This window comes from Numida meleagris, chromosome 6 (genome assembly GCF_002078875.1).
Source record: "Numida meleagris isolate 19003 breed g44 Domestic line chromosome 6, NumMel1.0, whole genome shotgun sequence".
Taxonomy (NCBI): Eukaryota; Metazoa; Chordata; class Aves; order Galliformes; family Numididae; genus Numida; species Numida meleagris.
The window spans coordinates 518,905-542,717 of NC_034414.1; the positions used below are offsets into that span (position 1 = coordinate 518,905).

Below are 23,813 nucleotides of genomic sequence, written 5' to 3' on the forward strand. Positions count from 1 at the left end.
TGAAGTTTAGCGGTACACCGAATTTCACTCTAGGTATCTCAAAGGCGGCGGGGTCTGCGCCCCAGACCTGTGGCCGGGATGGGAGCTCCCCAGTGCAGCACATGGCAGGCCCAACGCCGCCGGCAGCGCGGGCAGGCGGAGCTGCAGCTCCCAGCAGTTAGCCATTAACTCGGCTTATCTGTACCGAGGAGCCGCGTAAATCCCTGCTCTCTCACCACCTTCGGCTGGGGCAGGTCGGGGCGTGATCAGGCACGGAGCTGGCACCGAAACTGCAACGATGAGCAGCCCAAGGTGGCAACGTCTTGCGCAAGAGCGAGCTGCGCGGAGGGGATGGCATGAATCACGGCCCGATCGTTACAATTAGTTTCGCCATTTCAGGCAGAGGAGACGAACAGCAGTAAACAGCCCGGTGCTCCCTCCGACAGCGCTACTGCTGGGTGGCTGAGCCATCAACCGGGCTCGTGCGTGGACAGCAGCTGAGGCCTACCCTGCGAGTTTCAGTCTTCTTTGCAGAGGAGCAAAACAAAAAGAAAGAGGAACAGCAAGGGCCTTGCAGAAACCTACGGGGCAATATTGTTTTGCTCTCCCGGGTACAGCAGAACCTAATTTCTCCCACCTAGGAGAATCGCAGCAACACCCGCTATACTGAGCACTGAATAACGCTGGGCTCACTGAACGGAGGGACATCTACCCGCAGTAGCTAGCTACCGAAAAGGAAAATCTCAGCCAACGCCAGTCACGATGGGCTGCTTAAAAAATAAAGTTAAAATGCTCCCGTCCACGCTTCATAAGCAGCTAACTTTTTTGTCCCTCCACCTATCTTTTGTGAAGCTTAGAAGGAGAAAGGGAAGGAGGGAGTGTTTGTTGAAGGAAAGAAGATCGTGTTTCAACAAGGCACCTTTAAAATCCTATAAAATACTCCCTCTGAGCAAGCTTAACCTGTTTGCTGATAGATAATAGCATGTAATACTGGAGGCTCCATTCAGTCTTTTCCAAGGTCTGGGCCCTCTGCCACTGAGCTATTTAATTATAACACTTACAAAATGATTTAAGTAGAGTTATCTATATTTGAATAAAGCCCTCCCACCTACTCGTACAAAAACAATTAGGTAAAAGGTCTTTCTCTTATGTAAAATTCCCCAGGTAGTAACACCGATCCAGCTCCAGGAGTACTAGGAAAAGCTACAGTTGTTAATATGTTTTAAAAACTCTAATATTAAATAAGCCAGATTACTGAAAATGTAATACGACACGGGGCTGGAAAATGCTCAGCAACAATGAGTTGTCCATTATCACTGGCACCATTAAAATGTGGGTAATGGTTTCTGTCCCCCTTTTTAGATAATCAGACACAGAATTGTTGGTCCAATATGCAGCTGTATGGCATCGGTCACAGCTTGGAACAGAACCCCGGTTAAGTCCAGCCAACAGAACTGCTGAAAAGGGCACTGATGCTCTGAGGACACAAGTCAGTGCAAGTCCCAAGGGTACTTCTCTTGAGATGTCGTTACTGCTAGTCACGCATCTCCAACGAAGAACAGCCATCAAATAATAACAAAATTTAAACACGAAAATAGAGAAACACTTCGGGGCGCAGAAGGTTCTCTCCCAGGAGGGCTGTGCGCGCTCCGTACTGGATTCTTTCCGCTGGGCCAGCATCAGTGTTTGTTGGATCCACAGCGATGGGCCAGGAGCTTCACAGAGAGGCAGCGGGCTGGAGCAGAAGCCGAGTGGCAGAAATCAGACCTAGGCTGGCTCAAGCGGTGCTGCGGTGCTCAGTGTTGAATCCCTTGGAGGCACTTGCTCACAGGATGAAAACCAATTTACGTGCAACCAAATCACATCCCAGCAGGCAGTCTTGGCGGAGACCAAGAGCTGAACTCCATCTCAGTTTCAGAGCTACTTTCCCATTTGGACAGTTCCTTCAGGATGGATATAACAGCTCTCAGGGGACAGAGCAAATGAGCTTGCATTTACACTGTCCCATGCCTTAATCGTATTTGGTACGTAACGAAAATGCAGAAAGCCTAGAGGGTCAAAATTAAATTTTAATTAAATACATTCAATGAAAAGGAAAAGGTTAGGGTTTTTTTTTGTTCTCCTGTATCTTCCTGATAACAAGAAGCTAACAATTATCTTCCAGAAGCATTACTTCACAGCCACCAGATTGAACAGTAGTTGCCCAGACTCTGAATTCAATTACTGCAACTACAATACGTGGGTCTATTACATGCAGGCATGCCAGCCCCAGCAGCTAAAAATCAAGAATGGAAGGCAAACCAACATCGGGCAAAGGAAAGATGATGCTTACAGAAAAGCCGACGCTTGGTAAGTGACCTTGCAACAGCGTCTGAATTTCAAAAATGGTGAAGTGACAGGTCAACTAATTCATTTCTTACCTTTTACACATGACAGAATAGAACCGTAGAAGCACTGCGGTTGGAAAAGCCCACTAAGATCACCAAGTCCAACCGTCAGCCCGTCCCCACCATGCCTGCTGACCTCAGTGCCGCATCTCCGCAGTTCTTCAACACCTCCAAGGACGGTGACTCCCCCACCATACATTTCCCACTGCAAAGTTTAGTTACTTCAGCCCATGTTATTAGTTAACAAGCATTAAGCTACAGCACACAGATGCCCCAGTGTTCGGCACTGCACTTAAAATCTGTGTTCTCCAGCTTCCAATGAGGGCTAGTGCCCAACTACCCACGGGACAGGGCAGCTGCTCCACATCCTCCCGTCCTTACTGCCAGGCCCCAGCACAGATTGCTCCTTCCAGACTTCATCTACCGCTCCTTTTAATGGTGACAACTTTATTATCGATAAACCGAGGCAAAAGGTTTGGAACCATTTTTTGCGTTACGATAGATGCTTCTCCTCGCTCATCTTAAATATGGGCCTATTGCCCCTGAAATGATCACAGACCTCCAGCACTTGAGCGGCACAGAAACATTTTCCGGACGCATAACTTAATTTTGCACTCACAATAAGCGTATCAGTCATGCAATTTATGCAAATGTTTCCTTTTCCACTTCTAAGAAACACCCTTGTAAGAAAGGAAATATCCAAATACTTCAAGGCTTAGTCAACCTCTTCCCCTACCAAGGCACTGGTATTAACACCGCTGCATTCCCACCCAGCAAATACACAGCCATTTCCTCCAAGACCCACGGCGCCTTATCACCTCTTGTTTGTACTGTAGCACGAAGCCAGGAGCACGGTTCAACGTGTCACCCTGACTGGCACTGGACAAACACTTGGCTGGAGACACTCCTTGCCTGGAAGGTTTGCTGCTCACCTGGACATTCAGCCACTCAAGCGGTTTTTATGCAAGGCTCACTTGCAGACGAAGCACGTAAGGTTCCTTCTCAGGGAGCCATCGCCATTCACAACAGCCACAAGTCTTGGCTAGAGAGGGGACCGAGGCATTCGGCAGCTTTAAGAAATGAGGTACACGGAGCCCTGCTTCAGGAAAAATACCGCAAATGCACACGCATTCTGTTGATGCCAGTCAGCCTTGGGCATTTTGCTGAAGCAAGACCTACAACATTTTCACTGACAGCCACAGAAAGGCTAAAAAAATGCCAGACAGGTCTGTTCCTGCAACAGAAGCAACACTCCCCTCTTTCCCCACCATATCTCTAAGTTATTTCTCCTTCCTTCTCCTTCCCATGTCACATCAACCTGTTTTTTTCCTCCAACATGATGTCTTAGCTTTCTTTCAGACACAGTAACTAGCTCTAATGTACCCTATTCATGTGTCAATCAAGCCATCATCAAGATACTGGAGGGAACAATACTTGTATGCAAAGACCTATTTTGGACTGGTATTTGAGTCACTGTGGGCCAGCCATTAAGCAATCACACATAGGATTAATGGTCTCTGTTGACACATGGTGTGGAATTAACCAAGAGAAAGTTCCACTGCGTTATTATGAAAGGGATCGCTGCCTGGAATTGAAATACAGCACGAGTTCCTGCGCTCCTCCATTCATTTTTTAAGAGCCACAGGTTTGGCGTGGGTTTGGGGCCGAAGGAAGAGCTCGTTTTAAGCTGGAGAGGTAAACTAAATGCCTGTCGCTGTAAGAGTATTTCCCTTACAGAGGCAGAAATTATTTAAAGTAGAGAGCAAAATGCCATATCATTCAGGTTTTGGTATTTGCTTACTTCTCTGACCTGGGGAGCGAGCACAGAAATGCGGCCATGACTGCACCAGGCACAGCAGACAAACAGCCCGAGGGCATCCCTGTGCTGAGACACTCTTCATACACCTACGGGCACCCGCCATGGGATGGGACCAAGCGGCCCACACGAGGCTATGAAGAAGCGTGGATGGAGCAGAACGGGAGCTGGGAGCATCTGCATCCCAGGTCCGCACATCACGCTGCCGCCCCAGCTCTTGGCGTGGAAGCTCCCCGCATGGTTCTATCACAGCTGCTCTCTGACTTCCAAGTTTTTAAACACCACACAATAAAAGGCATCACTGATATCCAAGGGAACTGAGATACTGCGCTCACCTCAGTGCCGACTCCTGTCCAAACTATTCATGACTTTGTTGGCAAGACTGGAGATTATTCATAGAAGCCAACAGAGGTGACCAGAGGGCATCTTCAATCCATAGGTCTCCAATGCACAAATCTCACAAGTCCAGTCTTGCAGTGGGGGAGAAGAGAGGACAGCAACAAGGTGTATCCTTTAGGCTGCAACCCATGGTGCAGTTACAGGTATGTCCGCTGAAGAAGAAAGCTGGCTTATATTCCACCTTGCAGCTGCTTATAGGCAGCATGCTGTAATCAGACCGTTAACAAAAATCAGACCAATCGTCTGGATATAAATAATAACCCTTCTGCTTTCTGTCCTCCCTACAGCAAGGTCTGACAGGGCGGCAGGAAGGAGGGAAGGTACTAAAGAAGACAGTGGGAACTCGACAACTAAAGAAGGCACAACACGTAGCTACATCTTCATTAAAATCAACACCAAATTCCCTAAAGGAGTTGGACAGAAAGACATTTGTCATGCATTCAGTAAATGGAGCAGAACGCTGTGCTTGCAGCCCGCCTCAAACAAGGCAGTATTGGCTGCCGGGATGATCGCCTTCACCATCTTGGAGTCACCGTAAGCCATCAAGGTAACCACGTAACGACCCTGCAAATTTGTATTTTCGTTAACGAGTTAAGCCAGTCCCAGGTTAGGGATATATCAGTTTTAATTTAAGGCTAAACGCAGCACGGACACTTCACACGTGACAAGGTCAACGTCGCGTACGCCGCTATTGCGGGAGCTCTCAAGCACCTTTTCCTCACCAGAAACTTTTGTGAACAACTGCTGCTGAAATATGAACGACAGCGCCAAACTACGGAACCTAACCAGCTTAATAAAGCCTCTCTTATTTCCTTTTCCCTCCCCACCTCCCCTCTCACGTCCCCACTCCTCAGCCACAAACACGCACGACACGCGCTGCGTTCCAACGTACAGCTCCAAGGGCAATTCCACGCAGCGTCAACGCCTCTGAGGACCCGGGGAGCCAGGCTCACCCTTTGGACTCCGGGACAGCACATCTCGCTCCGCCTAGCAACAGCCCTACAACAAACAGTGCCAGCCCAGCGCTGCTGGAGGAGCTGGCAGCCTCCGGCCGCAGCCCCGGCTGGGCAGCGTCGACTCTCAAGAGGCAGATAGGGATACAGCTAGGGATGTTTCTGAGCTGCCCTGACAGAGCCCGGCACTTAAAATCACCAACAGAACAGCAGTAATATCCTTACACGCACACACACACACACGTATGAAAGTTTTCTGCTTTCGCTTTTTGCTCTGTTAAAAAAGGGCACGTGAACGGCGACGCATCCAATTGCATAAAAGAGCCATCTTTAGTAACTCTTAAGCATTCGGAATTTTACTCGTTTTCTGCTGGTTTATTTTGGTCTGCTAGTCCGTCCCACCCAAGGTTTAGAAAGCAACTTGAGCCTCAAAACTCTGGGCAAGCCCGACATTTTCAGGAGACCAAAGCAAAAAGGCAAAACAAAATTCGCGTACGAACACGGTCACTGATAGGATTAAGTCAGAACAGAAAATATAAACATTTCAACCAGACCAAACCTATATACAACGGTGCCAACGTTTGAGAATTTTTTCACTCGCATAACACGCATAACTTGGACGCAACTAGAAATTATTTCTGGCAAAAAAAAAAAAAAAAAAAAGAGCTTTTTCTGCAGTGCAGCTCTATAATTATCCATACGCTGTGGGAAAACAAAAAGCACACAGTGCTGCTTTCTAGTGTCAAAATAGATTTCATGGCAGCACCTGGAACTGCCTTTATAGAACTGAATGTGCTTTCCCATGGCACTTTCCGAGGCATCTCGAGCAGGCCGATGACGTGTGAGCTACCCAGTTCTGCTAAGACAGAAAACTTTGGGTTTGGTAATTCTTAGTCATCGGCTCCTGCGCTGCATTTGCCTCCCAAGGAGCCTTAGACACTAACCCAAAGGAGAGCTGCACAAAACGCCTGCCAGGACACTCTCAGGGCTCAGCTCCGGGTTCAGCCGGTCACCCCTCTTACTGCCAGCACATCTGTGCGCGCAGCCATCGCTGCCAACGTTGCACGAACGACTTCAGAGCGCTGCTCACACACACAGCTCATGTTTTCAGGAACTTGGCAGAGCTGGGGCCCTGCCCTGACAGCAGCCGGCGGATGACGAGTATATATATATACACGCACACACTATCATTATAAACCATGCCTAAATGCAGACGTTGGGTGGCTAGAGAAGAGGCCCCCACTGCCACCAGGCCTGCTGAGCAGCCAACGCGCTGAGATGGATTTTGGCATAATAAACTGCCACGGATGAACTCTGAACAAGACAAGGGTTCTTTATCGACAGTTTCCCCAAACTGGAGCAAAATTCTCCAGGATCAACGCAGCTAGCAAGCTCGGTTTGTCATCAGCTGAATATTTCACTCACATGAACTCAAACCATCGGTTCCAAGCAAGAAATTCCAGGGGAAAGTAAAAACAAGGGTCGTAGGAAAGGTCACTGTAACATTTTGGACCAACTGACGGCGATGTGGAAGAAGAGGCTGCAAGTCCCCAGCTCACAGATGCTTTCCGAGGTCCCTAAATCTTGCAGCCGTGGGCCCTCCTGCTCACCACCAACATCATTCTGCAGCTATGGCACACAGCAGCTAGCACAGGCTGAGCCTGGCAGCCACAACAGGGTTAATGTACACTGCAAACTAATTAATAAAAAAAAAAAAAAACACCCTACAGTTATTTTTTTTTAAAGGAAAAGAAAAGAGAAAAAAAAAAAAGAAACTAAAAAAAACCCCACTTTGTCTCACACCCAGAGAAAAAGCTGAGTGTACTGCTAGCATAGGGAACCCGGCCATTTAGGCAGTCCCACTCCAAGCCAGCATATTCACAGTAGTTTTCAATAAACATCTACACAAGTCACTGGAGGGGGAAAAAAAAATCTGTTTTCTTTCATACAATTCCACAAAACTAACTGTCATCACAACCATCCTTGTGGCAGAAAAGTCCATATTTGCCCGCAGTTAAATCCGTCTGCAGCTGCCCCGTGGAAAAGACAGCCAATAATTGGCTTCTTTCACCTCTGTTAACCACGAACAAAAGTGTCATTCAGCTCCCAAATGGACAGAAGGCACCAATGGATGGGCAGCTAGCTGAGCCAATGGGCTGGAATAACAATAACCCTGTAGCATTTTCTTTTTCCTTTTGTTTAGTCTTTCAAAGCCCTTAATTAAGACCCTCACAAAGCACCCCTACAGGCTCCTTTCAATGAGGCATTACACGCCTGTTTTCTTGTATTTAAGGAAGAAAAGTAACAGGGGTTTCTGAAACACATTAAGCAGTACACACAATTTCCACGTATTCACCACCGAAATACTGTTACATTTCAGCTTTTAAATTTTATCGGTAATAAAAAACAAGTTCCGAGTTTATCGCATCTCCTCTTTGCTGTAGGTTCCTTGCTATTTAAGGCACAAAAACAACGTGCAGTTGGTCATCAATGTGCCAGAAGGGCACGGGCTCGTCCAGCCCCATGGCGGGCCGACAGCTGGATGGACGGAACGGATGGATGGATGGACACGGTCAGACAGCCCCGGCGGTCCCACGGGCTGGCATGGCCCGAAAACAGCACTTCTCTACGCTCAGGCAATCCCTGCTGGCCTCACCAATGGTCAGCTGTATGCTGGTCTCAATGTATGCGGAGGTCTTCCATATTGCCATCCTTACAAGAAGGTGCCAACAGACCTTCTGAAAGCACCGGGTGCTCCCAGGCCTTGCCCGTGCCTTGGCAATGGCAACCTCTCTGCTTCCTCTTGGGTGGTGTTTGTTTTACGCTAACCCAAGAGCCAGTTGCTTGTGCCTGTATTTACTCAGCCCAGGAAGCAACTTGCCTTTCAGGAACTGTCCTCCAGCATTAGGCACCAAAATCCACCCCCCCGAGTCTTGATGAGACGGCTGAATTAAGGCCCAACAAATACCAAACGGCTCTCACCTGTTCTACGCAGCATTCTTGCTTCCTCCTGCTACTCGGAAATATGATGTAGCTCTACTTACAAGGGAAGAAAGAAAAAAAAGGGAAAATACACGCATTATTTAACTCCAAGCGTCCATTTTTGGGAAGCCTGTCCACTAGGGCTTGCTATAGCAGAGACCTTGCTGGAATTTCAACCTTGATCAAGCAGGAATTTGCAGTCAACTTGCTGTATTAGAAAGTACCTTGAATTTCAGGAACGAACATGAAGTATCATCCCAAGTGCGTCTGGTGTTATTAGCTACAATCTAAACTCACACGTTGCCAATACAAATATCCCAACGAGAGCACCTGACAAAAGACCCTTCAAAACAAACTCCCAGACCACACAGAACCATAGAATGGTTTGAGTTGGAAGGAACCCTTAATGGTCATCTGGCCCAACTCCCCTGCAACAAACGGCGACACCTACAGCTCCATCAGGTATCCAGAGCTCCGCCCAGCCTGACCTTGCTTGTCTACAAGGACGGGGCATCCACCGCATCTCTGGGCAACCTGTGCCAGTGCCTCACCAGTCCTACTGTCAAAAAACGTCTTCCTTAGGCCCAATCTAAATACTCCCTCATTTAAAAAGTTTGAAACCATTTCCCCTCGTCCTATCACAACAGACCCCAAGTTATACGGGAAGTAACCAATGCCACTGTTATAATGCAGCGTAAAAAAGCAAAACAAGACTCAGCTCCTCCCTCCCAAGCTCAGAAAAGCGCCAGAACCAGCTCCGTAAAAGAGAAGCCTGCCTCTCACTAGTGCATGGTCAGCACCCAACACGGACGGCTCTCGCTTCCTACACAAGCACGGCCTAAAAACATGATCACACAGCCTGCTTTGGCAGCACAACAGTGGCAGTGGCTGCACCACAGGCTGGTGGAAGACTGCTCCTCAGTGCCAGCGTCCTGCTGGCACAAAGTCTGCACGTCGGAGCCCAGACTGAATAGCTGTACTAACCAAATTCAGTGGTAGAGCTCTGGCCTTCTGGCTTCTCCCCTAGTGTGAGTCAAAGATAACAATGCTTACCGTTGTCGACACAAGAATCTAAGGAAGTAAGAACAGTCCGCTTGTTTTCCAGTTCTTTAAAAGAAAATTCATGAATTCGAATGAAATCTTTCATAGAAACTCTTTGACAAAATTACATCTGATAGCCACTGCTCACCATTATAGATAAATGAGGCCAAAGAAGCACTTACTACTAGTAAAAAGTACTTACTACTAGTAAAAAGGTCAAGTTCTTCTTCAGTTTCTTCAGTACTCACATGACTACACTATTTAAACCTAAGGAGATTTTTATCACTAGACTGTCAAGAGGAAAATAGCATACTTAATGCAAATCCAACATAGCAAGTATTTCCATGAAAAACAAAGACCTACCACATGAACTACCTAGCCCACACTCCTCGCAACAGAGATTAAGGCTTGTCAAGTTCAATCATGTACATGGGATCAATTTTTTTATATAAACACATCTAATGCACTTGTGAAGGAAAAGGAAGAGAGCCATGGAAGGCAATCCAAGCCACCTACCTGCATTTCCAGCCTGCATTTCCATGCCTGGCAGCGTGCATTTTACAGATGAATCCCAACAAGCAAAATGGACTTGTGAACCTCCATCTCCCCAGCTATCTCCACACAAAAAACGCGGGCGTGTTTTTACTTCACCAGGGACGGCAAATGAGTAAGGAAACACACACTAGTTCTTACCTCAAGCCCAAATGATCAATGTGAATTATGTTCTGATGAAAAAGTTATGCTGCTGGAAAGGCAGGATTCTAGTGGAAACAAGGTGGACGTGAGCACCAGCTCTAGAGTCACCACTGCATCTCACAAGTACAAAGCATATGCAGTAATCTAACTCACAGTCGAGGGCCAAGTAATCCTGCAACTGACCAGAAACTAAAACTTTACAAAATAGCCTTAAAATTAAACGTGGGAAAACTTTTCCATTATGATCCTTCTGGTTTTGCCTGGTTGTAAACAACTGTCAGGATCTAACAAAGGCAGTCTGATGTGAAGTCATACATAGCTTCGTCACGTTCAAAGCACTTATCTTTCCCACACAGAATCATAGAATTGCTCAGGTTGGAAAAGACCCTCAAGATCCTCCAGTCCAACCGCAAGGATCCTCCAGTCCAACCGCAAGGATCCTCCAGTCCAACATGAAGACAGTCCATTTTACAAACATATTTGCTCTGTAATTAATAGCCGAGTTAAATAACTATCTCATCTTAATCCAGGCACCATACATCCCAGGGCTCCAACGCAAACTGAACTTTTCATCACAAAATAGTTCTGTACGGATTATTACAGTTAACACGGTAGAGAAGGCAGCATCCTCATCCCTTGGACAGATCGAGTGGTATTTTGTGTAGCACACAGATTAATACAAGTTGCAGAAGACAAAGCTGTTAGAACTCATTCCGCACCTCCTCCCCCAACTAATTCTTCCTCCCCCAAAATGATTCTTCTCTAACTACTACTGCCTTAAAATAAAAACATTTTAAGGAAAAAATCATCCAATTTATGCTTGCTCACCTCTACCATTCATATTTTTTTTCCTCCATGCTACATGGTAGGAAGGGTAGCATGATAAGCAATTAGAAAGATTGCCATTGTAATGGCAATGTAATCCTGAGAAATTTCCACCAAATTAAATATGTTTGTCTTTGCTATCACAGGAGCAATCAGTCTGACAACATTGCATCACACTCATCTCATATGGAGACATGCTCTTTTGACATTTAAATAGTATATGACTAAACAGCAGTTGCTTGTAAAAAGAAATGGGTGAACTAATGGAAGTTATTTGCTAATTTATATTTCCTTTTTACCTGAATCACCTCGCTACAGCGCAAGAGTGCGGTGCAAACCAGTGCTTTTTCTTGTAAGTACATACTGCCTTAATTTAAGAGAGAAATTTGGTAGTTCTATAGACCTAGCAGCTGCGTTTCAGTGAACCGAAACTTAACATGAAATGTAAAAGGTATAAATTACATTTCCAAGACAGCTTCGGGCACTGCTGTGTTTGGAACTGCTTACCGAGCAACGACGGTTCTCCAAACAGACTAACGTGCAGGAGGGTAAAGGGCAGCAAAGGTAATTATTGGAAGGAAATCTCTCCCTAGGCCAGAGAAGAATAATTAAGCTCGTGCATGTTAAATCACACAGGGGAAGTTAACACCGAAGTAATCGAGTGTAAGCGATAGTAAGACCCATCTGCAATGTTCTTGAAAGGAAATGAAGGCAGCATGATTGTTTAGGCAACACAAACACAGCATCCCCAAACTACATCCCCAAACTCTTTGTATAAACGTATACGCTTCCCCCAGACACACACACACACACATATATACTCCCACCCCCCCAGAGAAAACATGCAGTAACCCAGTAATTAAATGAGTGTGCTGAAACCTAAAGCAGTTAAACTGCATTCTGCAAGCCCAGATCCAACATAGTTTACTTATTGCTCATTAATCTCTCTGCAGATAGCATCTTTTCAGCAGCGAAAAAATGCTTAAAATACCCCCGAGATTTTCAACTTTTGAGGCGTTCGCTGTGCTTCCACCGTTCCGTGGCAGAAACCACCTTGTTCAAATGGCTGTAACGTAGGGGAACAGGCGAGGGGAGCTTCTCCTCTAGCCCTTCCTCAGAAGCCTTGGGCTGTTGTGCAGAAACCCAAGGAAAGCCATTTGCACAACCCTGAGAAGATGGCGAAGCTGCAACAGAATCTCCTCCTTGTACAGGAGTTGCCTATGTGGGGCAAAGAGCTTTTCTGAGACATGAGCAATGCCTCGTTGCTGGCAAGGCAGCACCAGGAGAGTGTTTGTTTGCCTTTTTAATTACACAAACGCTCAGCTGTTATTTGCTGCAGCCTCTTGGAGGATCTACATACATTCTCTGGAAATAAACCAGGTGCTAAGTGCTCTTAAAACATAAAGCACATACGGAGCACCCACTCCTACACAGTTCGGGGAGCGATGGGGAAATTCATGTTCTGCTCGTACCTGTTGAAGAATAGCAAGCTGGAGAACACACGTAACCCAGTGATGCTGTCAGTCCTGAAAGCTGCAACACTAACAGGACAAGGGAAAAAAGGCACCAACTCTTAATTAAAAAGGCACATAGAGTTTAGGAAAGTCAATGTTACGTGTTTACCGTTCAAGAGACCCATGCAGGCAAGCACATACCCATTTTTTTTTATGGCACGACCGATATCTACTACTCCAAGGTTGCAGGAAAAAGCTCAACGTGCAGCTGCACTCTCACCAAACAGGGAACTGCACGCTGGGGTGAGCAGCATGTAGACATTTCTAGCTGAGTGTTCTCCACAGGCTCAACTGAAGCTCATGGAGGAAGAGGATTTCACACTGCCCAGCAAAGGCAGAATTCCTTAACTCGGTGATTCCTTTGGTACTTGCACACGACATCCCACAGATACCGACAGGACACTGAATCCTCAGAGCTCAGTTTGCTGAAAAATGGCATTAGGGAGGATATTTTTGATGCTCCTGTTATCGTTCCGCTTCTTTCCACTGCCGATGGCACTAAATCAACTGAGACTGGGCGATGCGCCTTGCCTGAAGGAACTGTGGGATGAACTTGGTTAGACAAAAATCCAGAGCATTTAGATACACGCATCGACCCAACGTGTGTTACAGAATTTCTCCCATCGATGTGGTTAGTTGTTAGGACACAAAAATAGTCTTATGTGAATGAAGAGACAGCAACAGTACGGGCAGTCCTACTGCAGCGCAGGATTCCTGACACGCTGCTGTTTAAACAACAGTCTTCTCTTCCAAACACACTTCAGATTTATTTCACTGGCCCAATCACCCAGGAGAGCCTCTAAAAAGGAAACACTGGCTTTGCTGCGCAATTGCAGAGGCCGAAGCCATGAGCAACTGCTGTTTGTTATCCTCAAAACAAATCAAAACCCTGCTTAAAATTCCTGACTGCACATTTCTGGCCTGGAGACCGGAGACCTGGTTTTGTGGGAAAGATGGTAAAAAACAAACAAACACGCAAACAAGCTCCTTGAAACTTCTGGAAAAGAGATTTCAAGCAAGAGCAAGTCAGTTCTGAATAGGTCATTACTCGAAGCTGGGTATTCAAGAAATTTAGTCCCCGCTCAACACTCAGCGCAGCGCCAGCAGATCTGCCCTTGGAAAAGACATGGATTTTCTGCACCTAGCAAGAGTCACACTAGTTCTGTAAAATATTAACAGTTTGGTCAACATTAGCAAACCCATTTTACTTCTTTCTTTTTTTCCCCCCTTCTTACACCCGAGGGTTCCAGTTAGAATCACAGAATCAAAGAATCATTTCACACGGTCTGACCGTGATTGGACAAGGAGGAAGGGTTTTAAACTGCGAGACGGGAGGTTAAGGTTAGACGTTGGGCAGAAATTCTTTGCTGCGAGGGCACTGAGGCCCTGGCACTGCTGCACAGAAGCTGTGGGTGCCCCAGCCCTGGAGGTGCCCAAGGCCAGGTGGGATGGGGCCCTGAGCTCCTAGGGGTGCACCCAGCCCGCAGCAGGCGGGTTGGAGCTCCATCATCATTAAGGTCCTTTCCAACTACAAGCCACGCTACGATTCTGCGAAAAAGAAGATAGCTCCTTCCAAGCTTTTATAACACGAGAGAGCCAAGTGAAGGCTGGACACAGCAGCTCTGCCAAGAAGCAGACCCCGCATGCCGCCTGCAAAGGCAGGACTGAAACATCCCATATGTTTTCCTTGTCAGTAACAGGCCTATTGAAAGCACGGCCACGCCGCTCTCCCCGCTGAGGCGCTGGGTCAGGCTATTCATGTGCAACCGCACACATGTCAAGAAGGCAATGGGAAAACTCCCAAACAAAAACACATTTTCACAGGACAAGGTTACAAAATACACGACCGTGTTTGCAGCACCATTAAGCCAAATTAAACAGGTTTAGGCCTCCCCTGCATACTTGAGAAATTGCACATGCATTTATGATTCACTGTTAATTGTGCACCATTTAAAAGCCCGAACACATTTTCTCAAAGCTTTCGGAGTGAAGAAAGTCCTTGTAAGACCCAGCACTCCTCCAGGATTGGTCGGGGGAGAGAAAAGGAGGAGGTGCAGCGCTTTAAAGAAGTCATCATCTTTCTTTGAATAAGAAAATGCTGGACGGAGAGCTGTGAGCACAGCTGTTCAGTGCGAGGGCCTGATTTCTCAGGGCACTCTTCACAACTCCACAAATTCTCTCTATTTTCTCCTCAAGAAGGAGAATTAGCACTCCTTTCCTTACCAGAAGGCAGCATCCTCTGCTCCCTTCCTCCAGACCACATAGGGCTGGTTTGAGGCTCCTCCTGCATTCTTCATGCAGGGCTTACAGGAATGAGATTTCAAATTTGAAAAAGTTCCTCGTGTTTCATAACAATTTGGGTTCTTTTTTTTTTTTTTTGGATCCAGAACGAAATCATCTTCGATATTTCAAAGCAAGAGGTTTAATTAAACACGCGATTATCAACATTAGGTTCGAACAACAACAAAACCTACTGGTACGCTGAGGATCCCATCTCAGCAACAGAGCTGATGGCACCTGGTAGGAACAATCTTATGTCGTACCAACGAACACCTAGCTCTGCTTCCAGCTGACATCACCTGAGAAACCAAAGGAACCTCCTTCTACAGGGACAAACAGGCAGTCGTCCTGTTATTTCTGAGATTAACATTGTAAGAGGTGTGCATGACTAACTGCTCAAGTTGTTTGACTCCATGCAGAATGCGCTGTAAAGTTCAGGATGAAGCTGAAATCCAGATTTTCTTGCTGCACCTTGATCTCTCAGCTACCACAAGGTGTTTCCGGGAAGCTCTGGCCTGGCCACAGTCCTGACGCAGTCAAATGGCTCGACAGCACGATAAAATGCATTCTGCTAGCTCGGTTATGTATTTTCAAACACGTGACATAAGATTTGAAAATACTGGAAACGTTCTACTTCAGCGCAAGGCACTGACAGCTGCAGTAACTCAGCACTTGGAAAAACAAGGGCAGCTCTTTTGCCAGGTAGATCACATGCCATTTCTGCATGATTTAACGACACTTTCCAGGCAACAACACACACAAGGGTAAATGCTCCCCATTTGATCATGGAATCTTTTCAGTCGGAAGGGACCTTTACAGGTCACCTAGTCCGACTCCCCTGCAATGCACCGAGACACCCACAGCTCCAGCAGGTGCTCAGAGCCCCGGCCAGCCTGATCCTGGCTGTCTGCAGGGATAGGGCATCCCCTCCCCTGATCAAACTACCGCGACGTCCACGGCTGTGCCCGGTTCTACGCCCACCACGCTGGCTGCCTGCGTTACAAAGGGAACGCTAAGAACCGCAGCCACGTTTCCAGACGGCATCCGTAAGGGTGGGAAACGGCACACAACCAATATCACACGGCCAGAAATCTCTGCTCAGACCACAGTTGGAGAATATCTTATCAGAAAACTGCAGCAGTACTTGAAAGGCAGGTATGAAAAACTACCCAAGAGAATTTCCCTATAGCAAAATCCCGGGTCAGCGCTGCAGCAGACAGGGAGCCAACCAGGTAGGGAGGACAGCCAGGACCTCTAACGTGGGAAATGCTGCTGAAAGCTCTGCTTACATGGCTCTCCTAACATCTAAATCCTCACTGCCTGAATTGACAGGTTACTTTTTTTCCCCACGTAAGGATGGTTTCTTCTCCTGTCTTAGGCAGGATAGGATATCTTCTCCCATCTCCATCTCCTGTTTCTGGCACGATGCAGATTTCTCCGGTTCTTCCCCCAGCTGTTTTGGGCCTTCTGTCATCCCAAGGACCCCCAAACCCACCAAGCTGCAGCCCAAAACCCACTCTCCTCCCGACGCAGCAATGCTGAGGCTCACTGTCCGCAGCCACCTCGCTGCCTCACTTATTTGCGAAACAAGCAGCAGGCAAACCTGAGCTGTTTGCAAATTCTCCAGACCATAAAAACCACATCGGCTCATGCCCATTCCCAACACCAGGATGAGCTTTAGGAACAAGCACCAGGGCGGCAGAGAGGAGTAAAGTGCACGAGCAGACACGGGGAGACCCTCACTGAGCTCCCATTCCCTCTGAAAGAAGGATGGGTGCTCAGCCCTTCTGAAATCCAGGCCAGTAATTTTCTCTGGGTAAATAAGAGCTTGTGTCCTGCAAAAATTGCTGGCTTAGATGTAGGATACAAAACAAATAAAGATCCTTGCGGAGGAAGCTTCCTTGGGTTTTGTTTTGTTTTTGAGCCCTTCTATTACAGCTTCCATATTTTCCATCTCAGGCGGAGAGTTACCAGCGAATTCCTCTCGAGAACTGAAGAGCTAATTATTTACCAGCACAAACCTGCTTGCACTAAAGTCCAATTTTTTTTTTTTTCCACGCAGCAGATTTATCTCGGTATCTGCTCCCCGAGTCACATTTACAAGCCCCTGCCAGTAAGCACCCAGCAAGAAATGACATATTGCTGATATACGTGAGCTCAACGTGCAAAATAAACGCCAAGTACCTGACAAATCATGTGTTACGGTGGGGCACGGGGCCTTGTTCTGGGAGGAGGAAAAGGAAAAGAGGGTAGCAGCCAAACATCGAGTTTGCTGCCAATAGAATACATTCGAAGGATAAAAATACGGAGCAAGCTTTGAAACCACGATTCCTGCGGAAGGGTTCCTAGCAAACCAGGGGCCTACAGCACCAGGGCCAGAGGGATGGATAGCAAGGCAGAGACAGAGGGCTGTCTGCTGCACTTCAGAAAGGAGGAATGAGGAACAGGTCGGCTCCACTCCCTGGTTCTGGAAGACAGAATAAGCTTTTTATTACTTGCCAGAGTATCGCCGGTAGATCGCACAGGCCAGTGAAAAACTAAACAGAGTAACTGTAAAACCTTCGAGCCTCTAATGAGATAAGGCCTCTCTATCTCAGGAGGACAACAACTAAGCTACGTTTTCCACACCTCGGGCTGTGCCTGGACATCCTTTCTTCTCACCGGAACAACTCTGTTGGATGGCATCCCCTGAGCCTCTGCCGGGTCCTCACTGTGCAGACTGGATGCCAGGGGACGCAGAACGCGGCGGGCGGGTACCTGATGTGGTAGAGGAAGACAGCTCACACCTCCCCACTGCATTTCAGCACCATTCTGGGAATGAAAGTGCCAGAGGACAAAAAAAAACCAAGCGCGCACACTGTGCTGAATCTAAACAGAACCATATAATTTTGCCATTTATACATAAACACAGCAGGAAATTAACTCGAACGTGAGACAGGGGAAGTACTTCAGCACTGTCTGTGAGCTGAAAGGAAGGCAACCAGCTCTCTGCAGCCGCTGGAACAACCTGCATGACAATAGGATCAAACAGGATCCTTCCTCACTGTGACATCTTCATCTCCCGAAGCTCTGGCATAACCCACACCAGACTGCAGGGTACATGGGTTACAGAGACCAGCAGACCAGAGGGCTGAACACCTGGCTCTGTGAGGAAACTGGATAAACGAGACCCAACATTTTGGGAGGCAATGGAAGAAGGCAACGCTGGAACACGGACAGTAAAATCGGAGCCTTTAAAACAAAAGCAAGCAGCAATTGCGGGGTTAGTTCACAAAAGGAGGAGAGCAGACGATATAAGCAAGTGGAAGGGACTGTGGGACAGATGGCTTTGTCCTGCACGCTCCTGGAAGCAACCAGGCCCATTTCACAGGTCCACGAAGCCACCACCCAGAACTTTCTGCTTTCTGTCTCCCACAGAACACTCACGCGAGCATTAAGACCCCCAAAGTGGAATTCCAGGTCTCTAAGCAGCACCATGGGCGTGCACTTGCACGCGCAGCGTCAGAGCAAGGCTCAGCAACGCGCTGCGCTGACTGCAGAAGCCAAACCACCACCATCCCAGCACTATCGCCCGGGCATATCGGCTCGCCGGGTGACAGTTACATTGCAACAAAGCAGAATCGCAACCTTCATAAACAGAAAACAGGGCAGCCGGTCATTAAGAGTTACATAAACGCCTACCGAAATTATACAGAACAAATGGGCGCCCACAGCAGAAGCCATCAGCTAATTACCCCTGGTCGTGTCCTCCCGACTCCCTCCGCGTTCCTCCATCCAGCCCATCCCCTCCAGACCTTGGGACAGCTCAGACCCAGCGCTGCCAAACCTCTGTATCTTCCAAAATCCCTTTGCCGAGATGCCTGCAGCTGGGAGCACGCCTTCACCTCTCGTGATTCAAGCTCCATCTCTCCCGATTTAAAAGCAACGGGCTGCTGCTCTGAAACCACAACACCCCCAACGCGCTGCCTCTCAGCAGCAGCTCCCAACTGCCCGTGCCAAAACGCAGCCATAGATTTGCTCCACCGCCACAGAACGCCGTCTGCCAACCTGTACCGAGGCATCTCTGGGCTACAGACCCTGGCTGTAATCGCAACAAGCCCCGTAGCGGTGCTAAGGGGATTTCCTAGCGTCGCTGTGCTGCCTGACACGGAGCACAAAAAGCTTTCTTCTCCGCGCATCGCTAAGACGCTTTGCCATGACACAGACGCGTCAGCTGGGGGGAGCGATTTGATTTTCTTTCTTTCTTTCTTTCTCTGCACACGCTGGCCCAGCTGGGGCAGGTTTGGAAATGAGCTTCCTATTGCTCGCCCGTCCTGAACTTCCAGCGGCCTTACTACGAGAGACTCATTCAAGCGCAGAAGTATCACGAAGGCACGCAGTTTTGGTGCTGGAACTAAGGGGAAAAGAAACAAACAAACAAACAAAAAAAAACAGAGGAAAAAAAAACCAACAGGGACCAAGAGCATCCTGCACGACCACCACAGCACGAGACGGCCGGGGAGCGCCCGCTCAGGCTCTAATCACGCAGACGTCCCAAAGCGCGCACCGGCCCTCTGGGAGCTGACCCGTGCACGGCAATAGGAAGTTCAAGCCGAAACTCTTTGGCAGCCTTATCGGCGACGGGTGTTGGCTCTTCGGACGCGCAGCCGTCAGGCAGCGAGCACGCGGGACGCGCCGGTTCCATTTTACGAGACAGCCCCGAGAGCGAAGGAGCCATCCAACCCCGCGCGGCCCGCGGTCCTCCCAGCCGCCGCGACCCCCGCTCCCACCTGCCCGCCTCCGTTCCCCACTCACAGTGCGTGCGTGAAGGCGCTGAGCCCCGGCGGCACGGCGGCCAGCCCCCGCCCGGAGCAGTCCACTCCTCGGTCCCCGTCGCAGCTGCAGGAGGCCGGGCAGGGCGGGGGGGAGGCCCCGCCGCTGGGCCCGGCCGAGCTGCCCAGGCCCCAGGCGACGAGGCCGAGCAGCGCGAGGCACCGCATCGCCGGGCCCCGCACCGCAGCGCGGCGCGGCCCCGCCGCAACAATAAAGGCGACGATTAAAAACAAACAAGTAATAATAATAAAAAAAACCTATTAAAAAAATTTAAAAAAAAAAAAAAAAGAAAAAGCACCGCAGAGGCGGACAAAAAGCCCTCACGGTCGCCGAGCCCGGCGCCGCCCCGTCCGGCGCCCTGCCCCGCCGCTCCTCAGCGCCGCAGGTAGGGCGCGGGGGCGGCCATGGCCGGCGGGCCCCGGGGCGGGCGCGGAGCGCGGCACGGAGCGGAGCGCGGCGCGGTGCTGCGGGAGCCGGGCGCCTCAGGCGGCGGCGCGGGAGGCAGGGACGCCGCGCTCGGGCCGCCGCTGTGAGGGCGGCGCGGGGCCGAGCGGCCCTCTGGCGACGTGCGAGAGCCCGGCGGGTAGAGCACGCCGCGCTGGTTCCTCCGCATCTCCACACGGAGATTCTCCCCCGGGCGGTGGAGGCACGGTCGACGCCTCGACGCGGAGTCACAACGCGCCGCACGCAGCGTTGAGCTTCCCAGTCTCCCGTTTCTGAGGAAAAGAAGGGGAATAAATGGCCTTTTTTCTCCTTGATTCCGCGTCAAGGCATTGACCGTGCCCACAAGGTCTTGGTTTCTTCCTATATTTGTGTCCAAGACACCCAGCCCTGGAGAGAGGGGCATTAAAAGGACCCATTTTCTACACACATCACTACGTACCATCCAGACTAAAACAGATAAAAAGCAATTGTTTTTCCAGCTGTTCCAGAAGAACAGTTGAGCCCTCACCCTCTGCCAACGGTCTCACTCCACTGCCCGCACATAATGGGCCCAGGAGCGGCCTTTTAGGATGAAAAATAATGGGTTCGTTTTACTCAACAACCGATTTCACCAAAAATTGCACTCACCAGGCTTCAGAATTATCACAGCTGAAAGATCAGGCCTCAGATAACCCTCCGTGCCACCAGTCCCAACAAGCATCCCCCGAAATTAAGTGTGAGGCCCATCAGCGTTTTCCAGTGACAGAACCACCTCCTAGAGCTGGACAGAATCGCTCCTGAAGGCAGCAGTCAGGAATAAAACCCTTTTAAGCTCTTGAACAAACACACCCCAATCCAATACACTGCCATCACCGCAGATGTTATGATTCCATCTGGTTGTTGGGTGGTCCTGTGCAGAGCCAGGAGCTGGACTCCATGATCCCTACAGGATCATTGAAATTCACGACCAAGTTGAGCTACCAGATATTGAAGTATCTTCAACATTTGGGGCACACTAATCATTTTGGGTCTATTTTGTCCTCCCTGCTCATTTTTTTATCCTTCTCTTCTTTGCCTGCTGATGGTTTCCTTCTGGCTTGCAACACAGAGTAAACTAATGCCAGAGTACCTGCACCTGCAAAACAAACCAAAAAGCTGAAAATGTCACAGAGCTATTGTTCTCCAAGAGAACACGTTCACTTGTCCATCAGTTGTTAACGTTTCCTCTGGCAACCTGCAGCCCCAGCAAAGCAGAGCTTAACCCACAGCTTGGCTCCAGCACTTGCAGCTAGAGCGTATGCTGCAGAATCAAATCCAGACAAGTACATCTCGAGACTTTCCTCCACCTTGGGGATCTTGGAAACATTTATACGATGCGTTCTCTGCCATTAAATAGAGAGAAGGGTATATAAAAGCTTCAACAAATTCTTTGAGTTTTGAGATCACCACCAAGGCCAAAAGAAGGTCACGCAATGCTTCTGTTCACTTCACACACAGGATCTGACACATGTCAACACTGACACTCTTCCAAGTCTCCGGGCACACTTCAAATACACTTTTGGTGTAAAAGAACAAATGGACCACTCACTGATTAATTGCTCTTCTAATTTGAATTATTTCCAATATTTCTTCTGAAGGCGCCCTTGTATTTACTGAAAGATGTTCCTACACAGTTACCAAATGGCAGTGTGACGCAGCTAGTGCCAGCGGCAGCTCAGACAGACACATTGTACACGTGTAATACCTGAACAAAGCACAGGCTCAATTTCTTAGGGACTCCACGTGGATCATGCTTGAGATCACATTAAAAAGAAGCGTGACTACTGCGGGCTCTGATTCAATAAGGCTACAGTGATGAGCCTGCCAAAAATTAACAGATTTTAACGCAAGTGCCAGCGTGAGAGCCACGCTCACTCTCATGCCCCTTGGAGGTATTTTAAAAAAATGTTGCTTCAAAATAAATCACAGAAGAAAAAAAAAAGTTCATCTACTGTATTTTCACTTCAGTTTTTTTTCAGCCACAAACCCTACAATTCCTTAGCAATAGACTGAGGCTCTCTGGAGCCAACCTATTTATTCTATGTCTGTACACCGCAAAGTACAATCGCGTCCCGATTCAAAACCAGAACTCCCAGATGCTATTGAACTACACCTAACATAATAAATCAACCTCTGCATTTTACTCAGTGCCACTGGAAGCGGCCGAGAGCCACGATGACTGCGCTGCTGCTAGCCAGCCTGTCTCCATCGCTGTTATCAGTTGATAAGCTGATCTTACAATTTTGTTCAGACAATGCCACCGCACTGCTCCAGCAGAGAAGCAGAGCTGAGATTAGATAAGAACCACGTGCAGGTGATTTTACTTACCTTTGGAAGTACACAAGCCAGAGCCTCAGCATTCGGGAAGATGTTATACTGGTGGTGGGTTCCTCCCCCCCATCCCACTTTGCTCTACAGATTTAGTCTCTAGATAACCAAGGAAAAATCAGAAACGCGGAGTAATTTACCTGCTTTAGATCCTTAGACAAATGACGGACAAAAATCCAGTAACTGTTTACAAACTGGGTATCTCACATAACCATATTTGCCTCCTATGCTATCAACTCACATTAGCAAGCCAGCAAAATGGAATACTACCATAAGCAACGGAGGAGGTTGAAGGAAATAAACCACTGAGGGACAAAACTGTTGTTTAAATATCTTTTCTCAATAGGACGTATCATTCCAGTATAAGCCACAAGACGGAATATGAATGCCCAGCGATATTAAAATGAATCCATATTACTCCAGGCTTTTTATTAATTAGAGACTTTCCTGAAAGGAAGAAAGTTATCAATACATCAAGCTACAGAATTAAACAGACACGGGATTTGTTTGAAGCAAGTCCCACACACCTTGTGTAGTAACGCAGTTCTTAAAGTAGTTTCCAATAAAGATCTTACAAGAGAAAGGATCACAGAAACCCAGTCTGCTCCACACCTTCAGCTGCCATGCAACTTCAAGCAGTTCGTCTAAGCACCACGGTCACACGCTTCCTTGCACCAGTGCAATTCCTTTGACACTAAACATCCTGCATTCAGGCAACAGAACTAAAAAAAACTAAGATATAATTAATTGGTCTTTGAACCATACTAAAGCTGAACACAGGCAGTCAGATCATGGAAATATTTCATTTTGAAAACCAAATTGAAAATGTGGTGGTATTTACAGTTTTGTTATCCATCTTCTATATATTTATATAATAATTTTTATTTGATTTTTGCATATTGTCAATTTGCAATCCCGCCTACTGATATGAATAAAATCCTTTTGCATTCCAAACTGAAGCGTTTCTCCTGCCTTTATCTCAGCTCATAACTTCGGGCACATTTTTCTTAAATACCTCACAAGGTCTCGAAGCAAGGAATTAAAGATATTTAACATCTCATTACCGGAGATACTTGCTTCAAACAATTTGAAGATAATATCTGACTCAGAACAGTATGCATCATGTAAGCTCATGCAGCTGAAGCTAAGAAGGTCCCAAAAATGCAGAAGGTCCCAGATACTCCGTATGCTTTACAGCATTCTAATTTTCTCATCTCTCCAACAAATCACAAAACATAGGGCAGAAAAGGGAAGGCTCGTAAGCAACCAGGAAAAAGGGAAGGCTCGTAAGCAACCAGGAAAAAGGGAAGGCTCGTAAGCAACCAGGAAAAAGGGAAGG

At 47.9% G+C, this 23,813-nt stretch overlaps 1 protein-coding gene across 4 annotated transcripts in view; it reads right to left on the reverse strand.

Moving 5' to 3' along the window:
* The window catches only part of LGR4 (leucine rich repeat containing G protein-coupled receptor 4), a 60,911-nt gene extending 41,015 nt beyond the window's left edge, over window positions 1–19,896 (reverse strand). Inside the window, exon 1 of one of the 4 annotated variants that reach the window (XM_021401081.1) lies at window positions 19,667–19,896. In XM_021401081.1, coding sequence (XP_021256756.1) covers window positions 19,667–19,851 — 185 coding nt within the window. In that variant the 5' untranslated portion in view covers window positions 19,852–19,896. Of the gene's footprint in view, window positions 1–3,298; window positions 4,112–4,517; window positions 4,734–5,473; window positions 5,564–19,666 lie in introns of those variants that run through there. The other 3 variants (XM_021401083.1, XM_021401084.1, XM_021401082.1) reach the window with 3 other exon arrangements.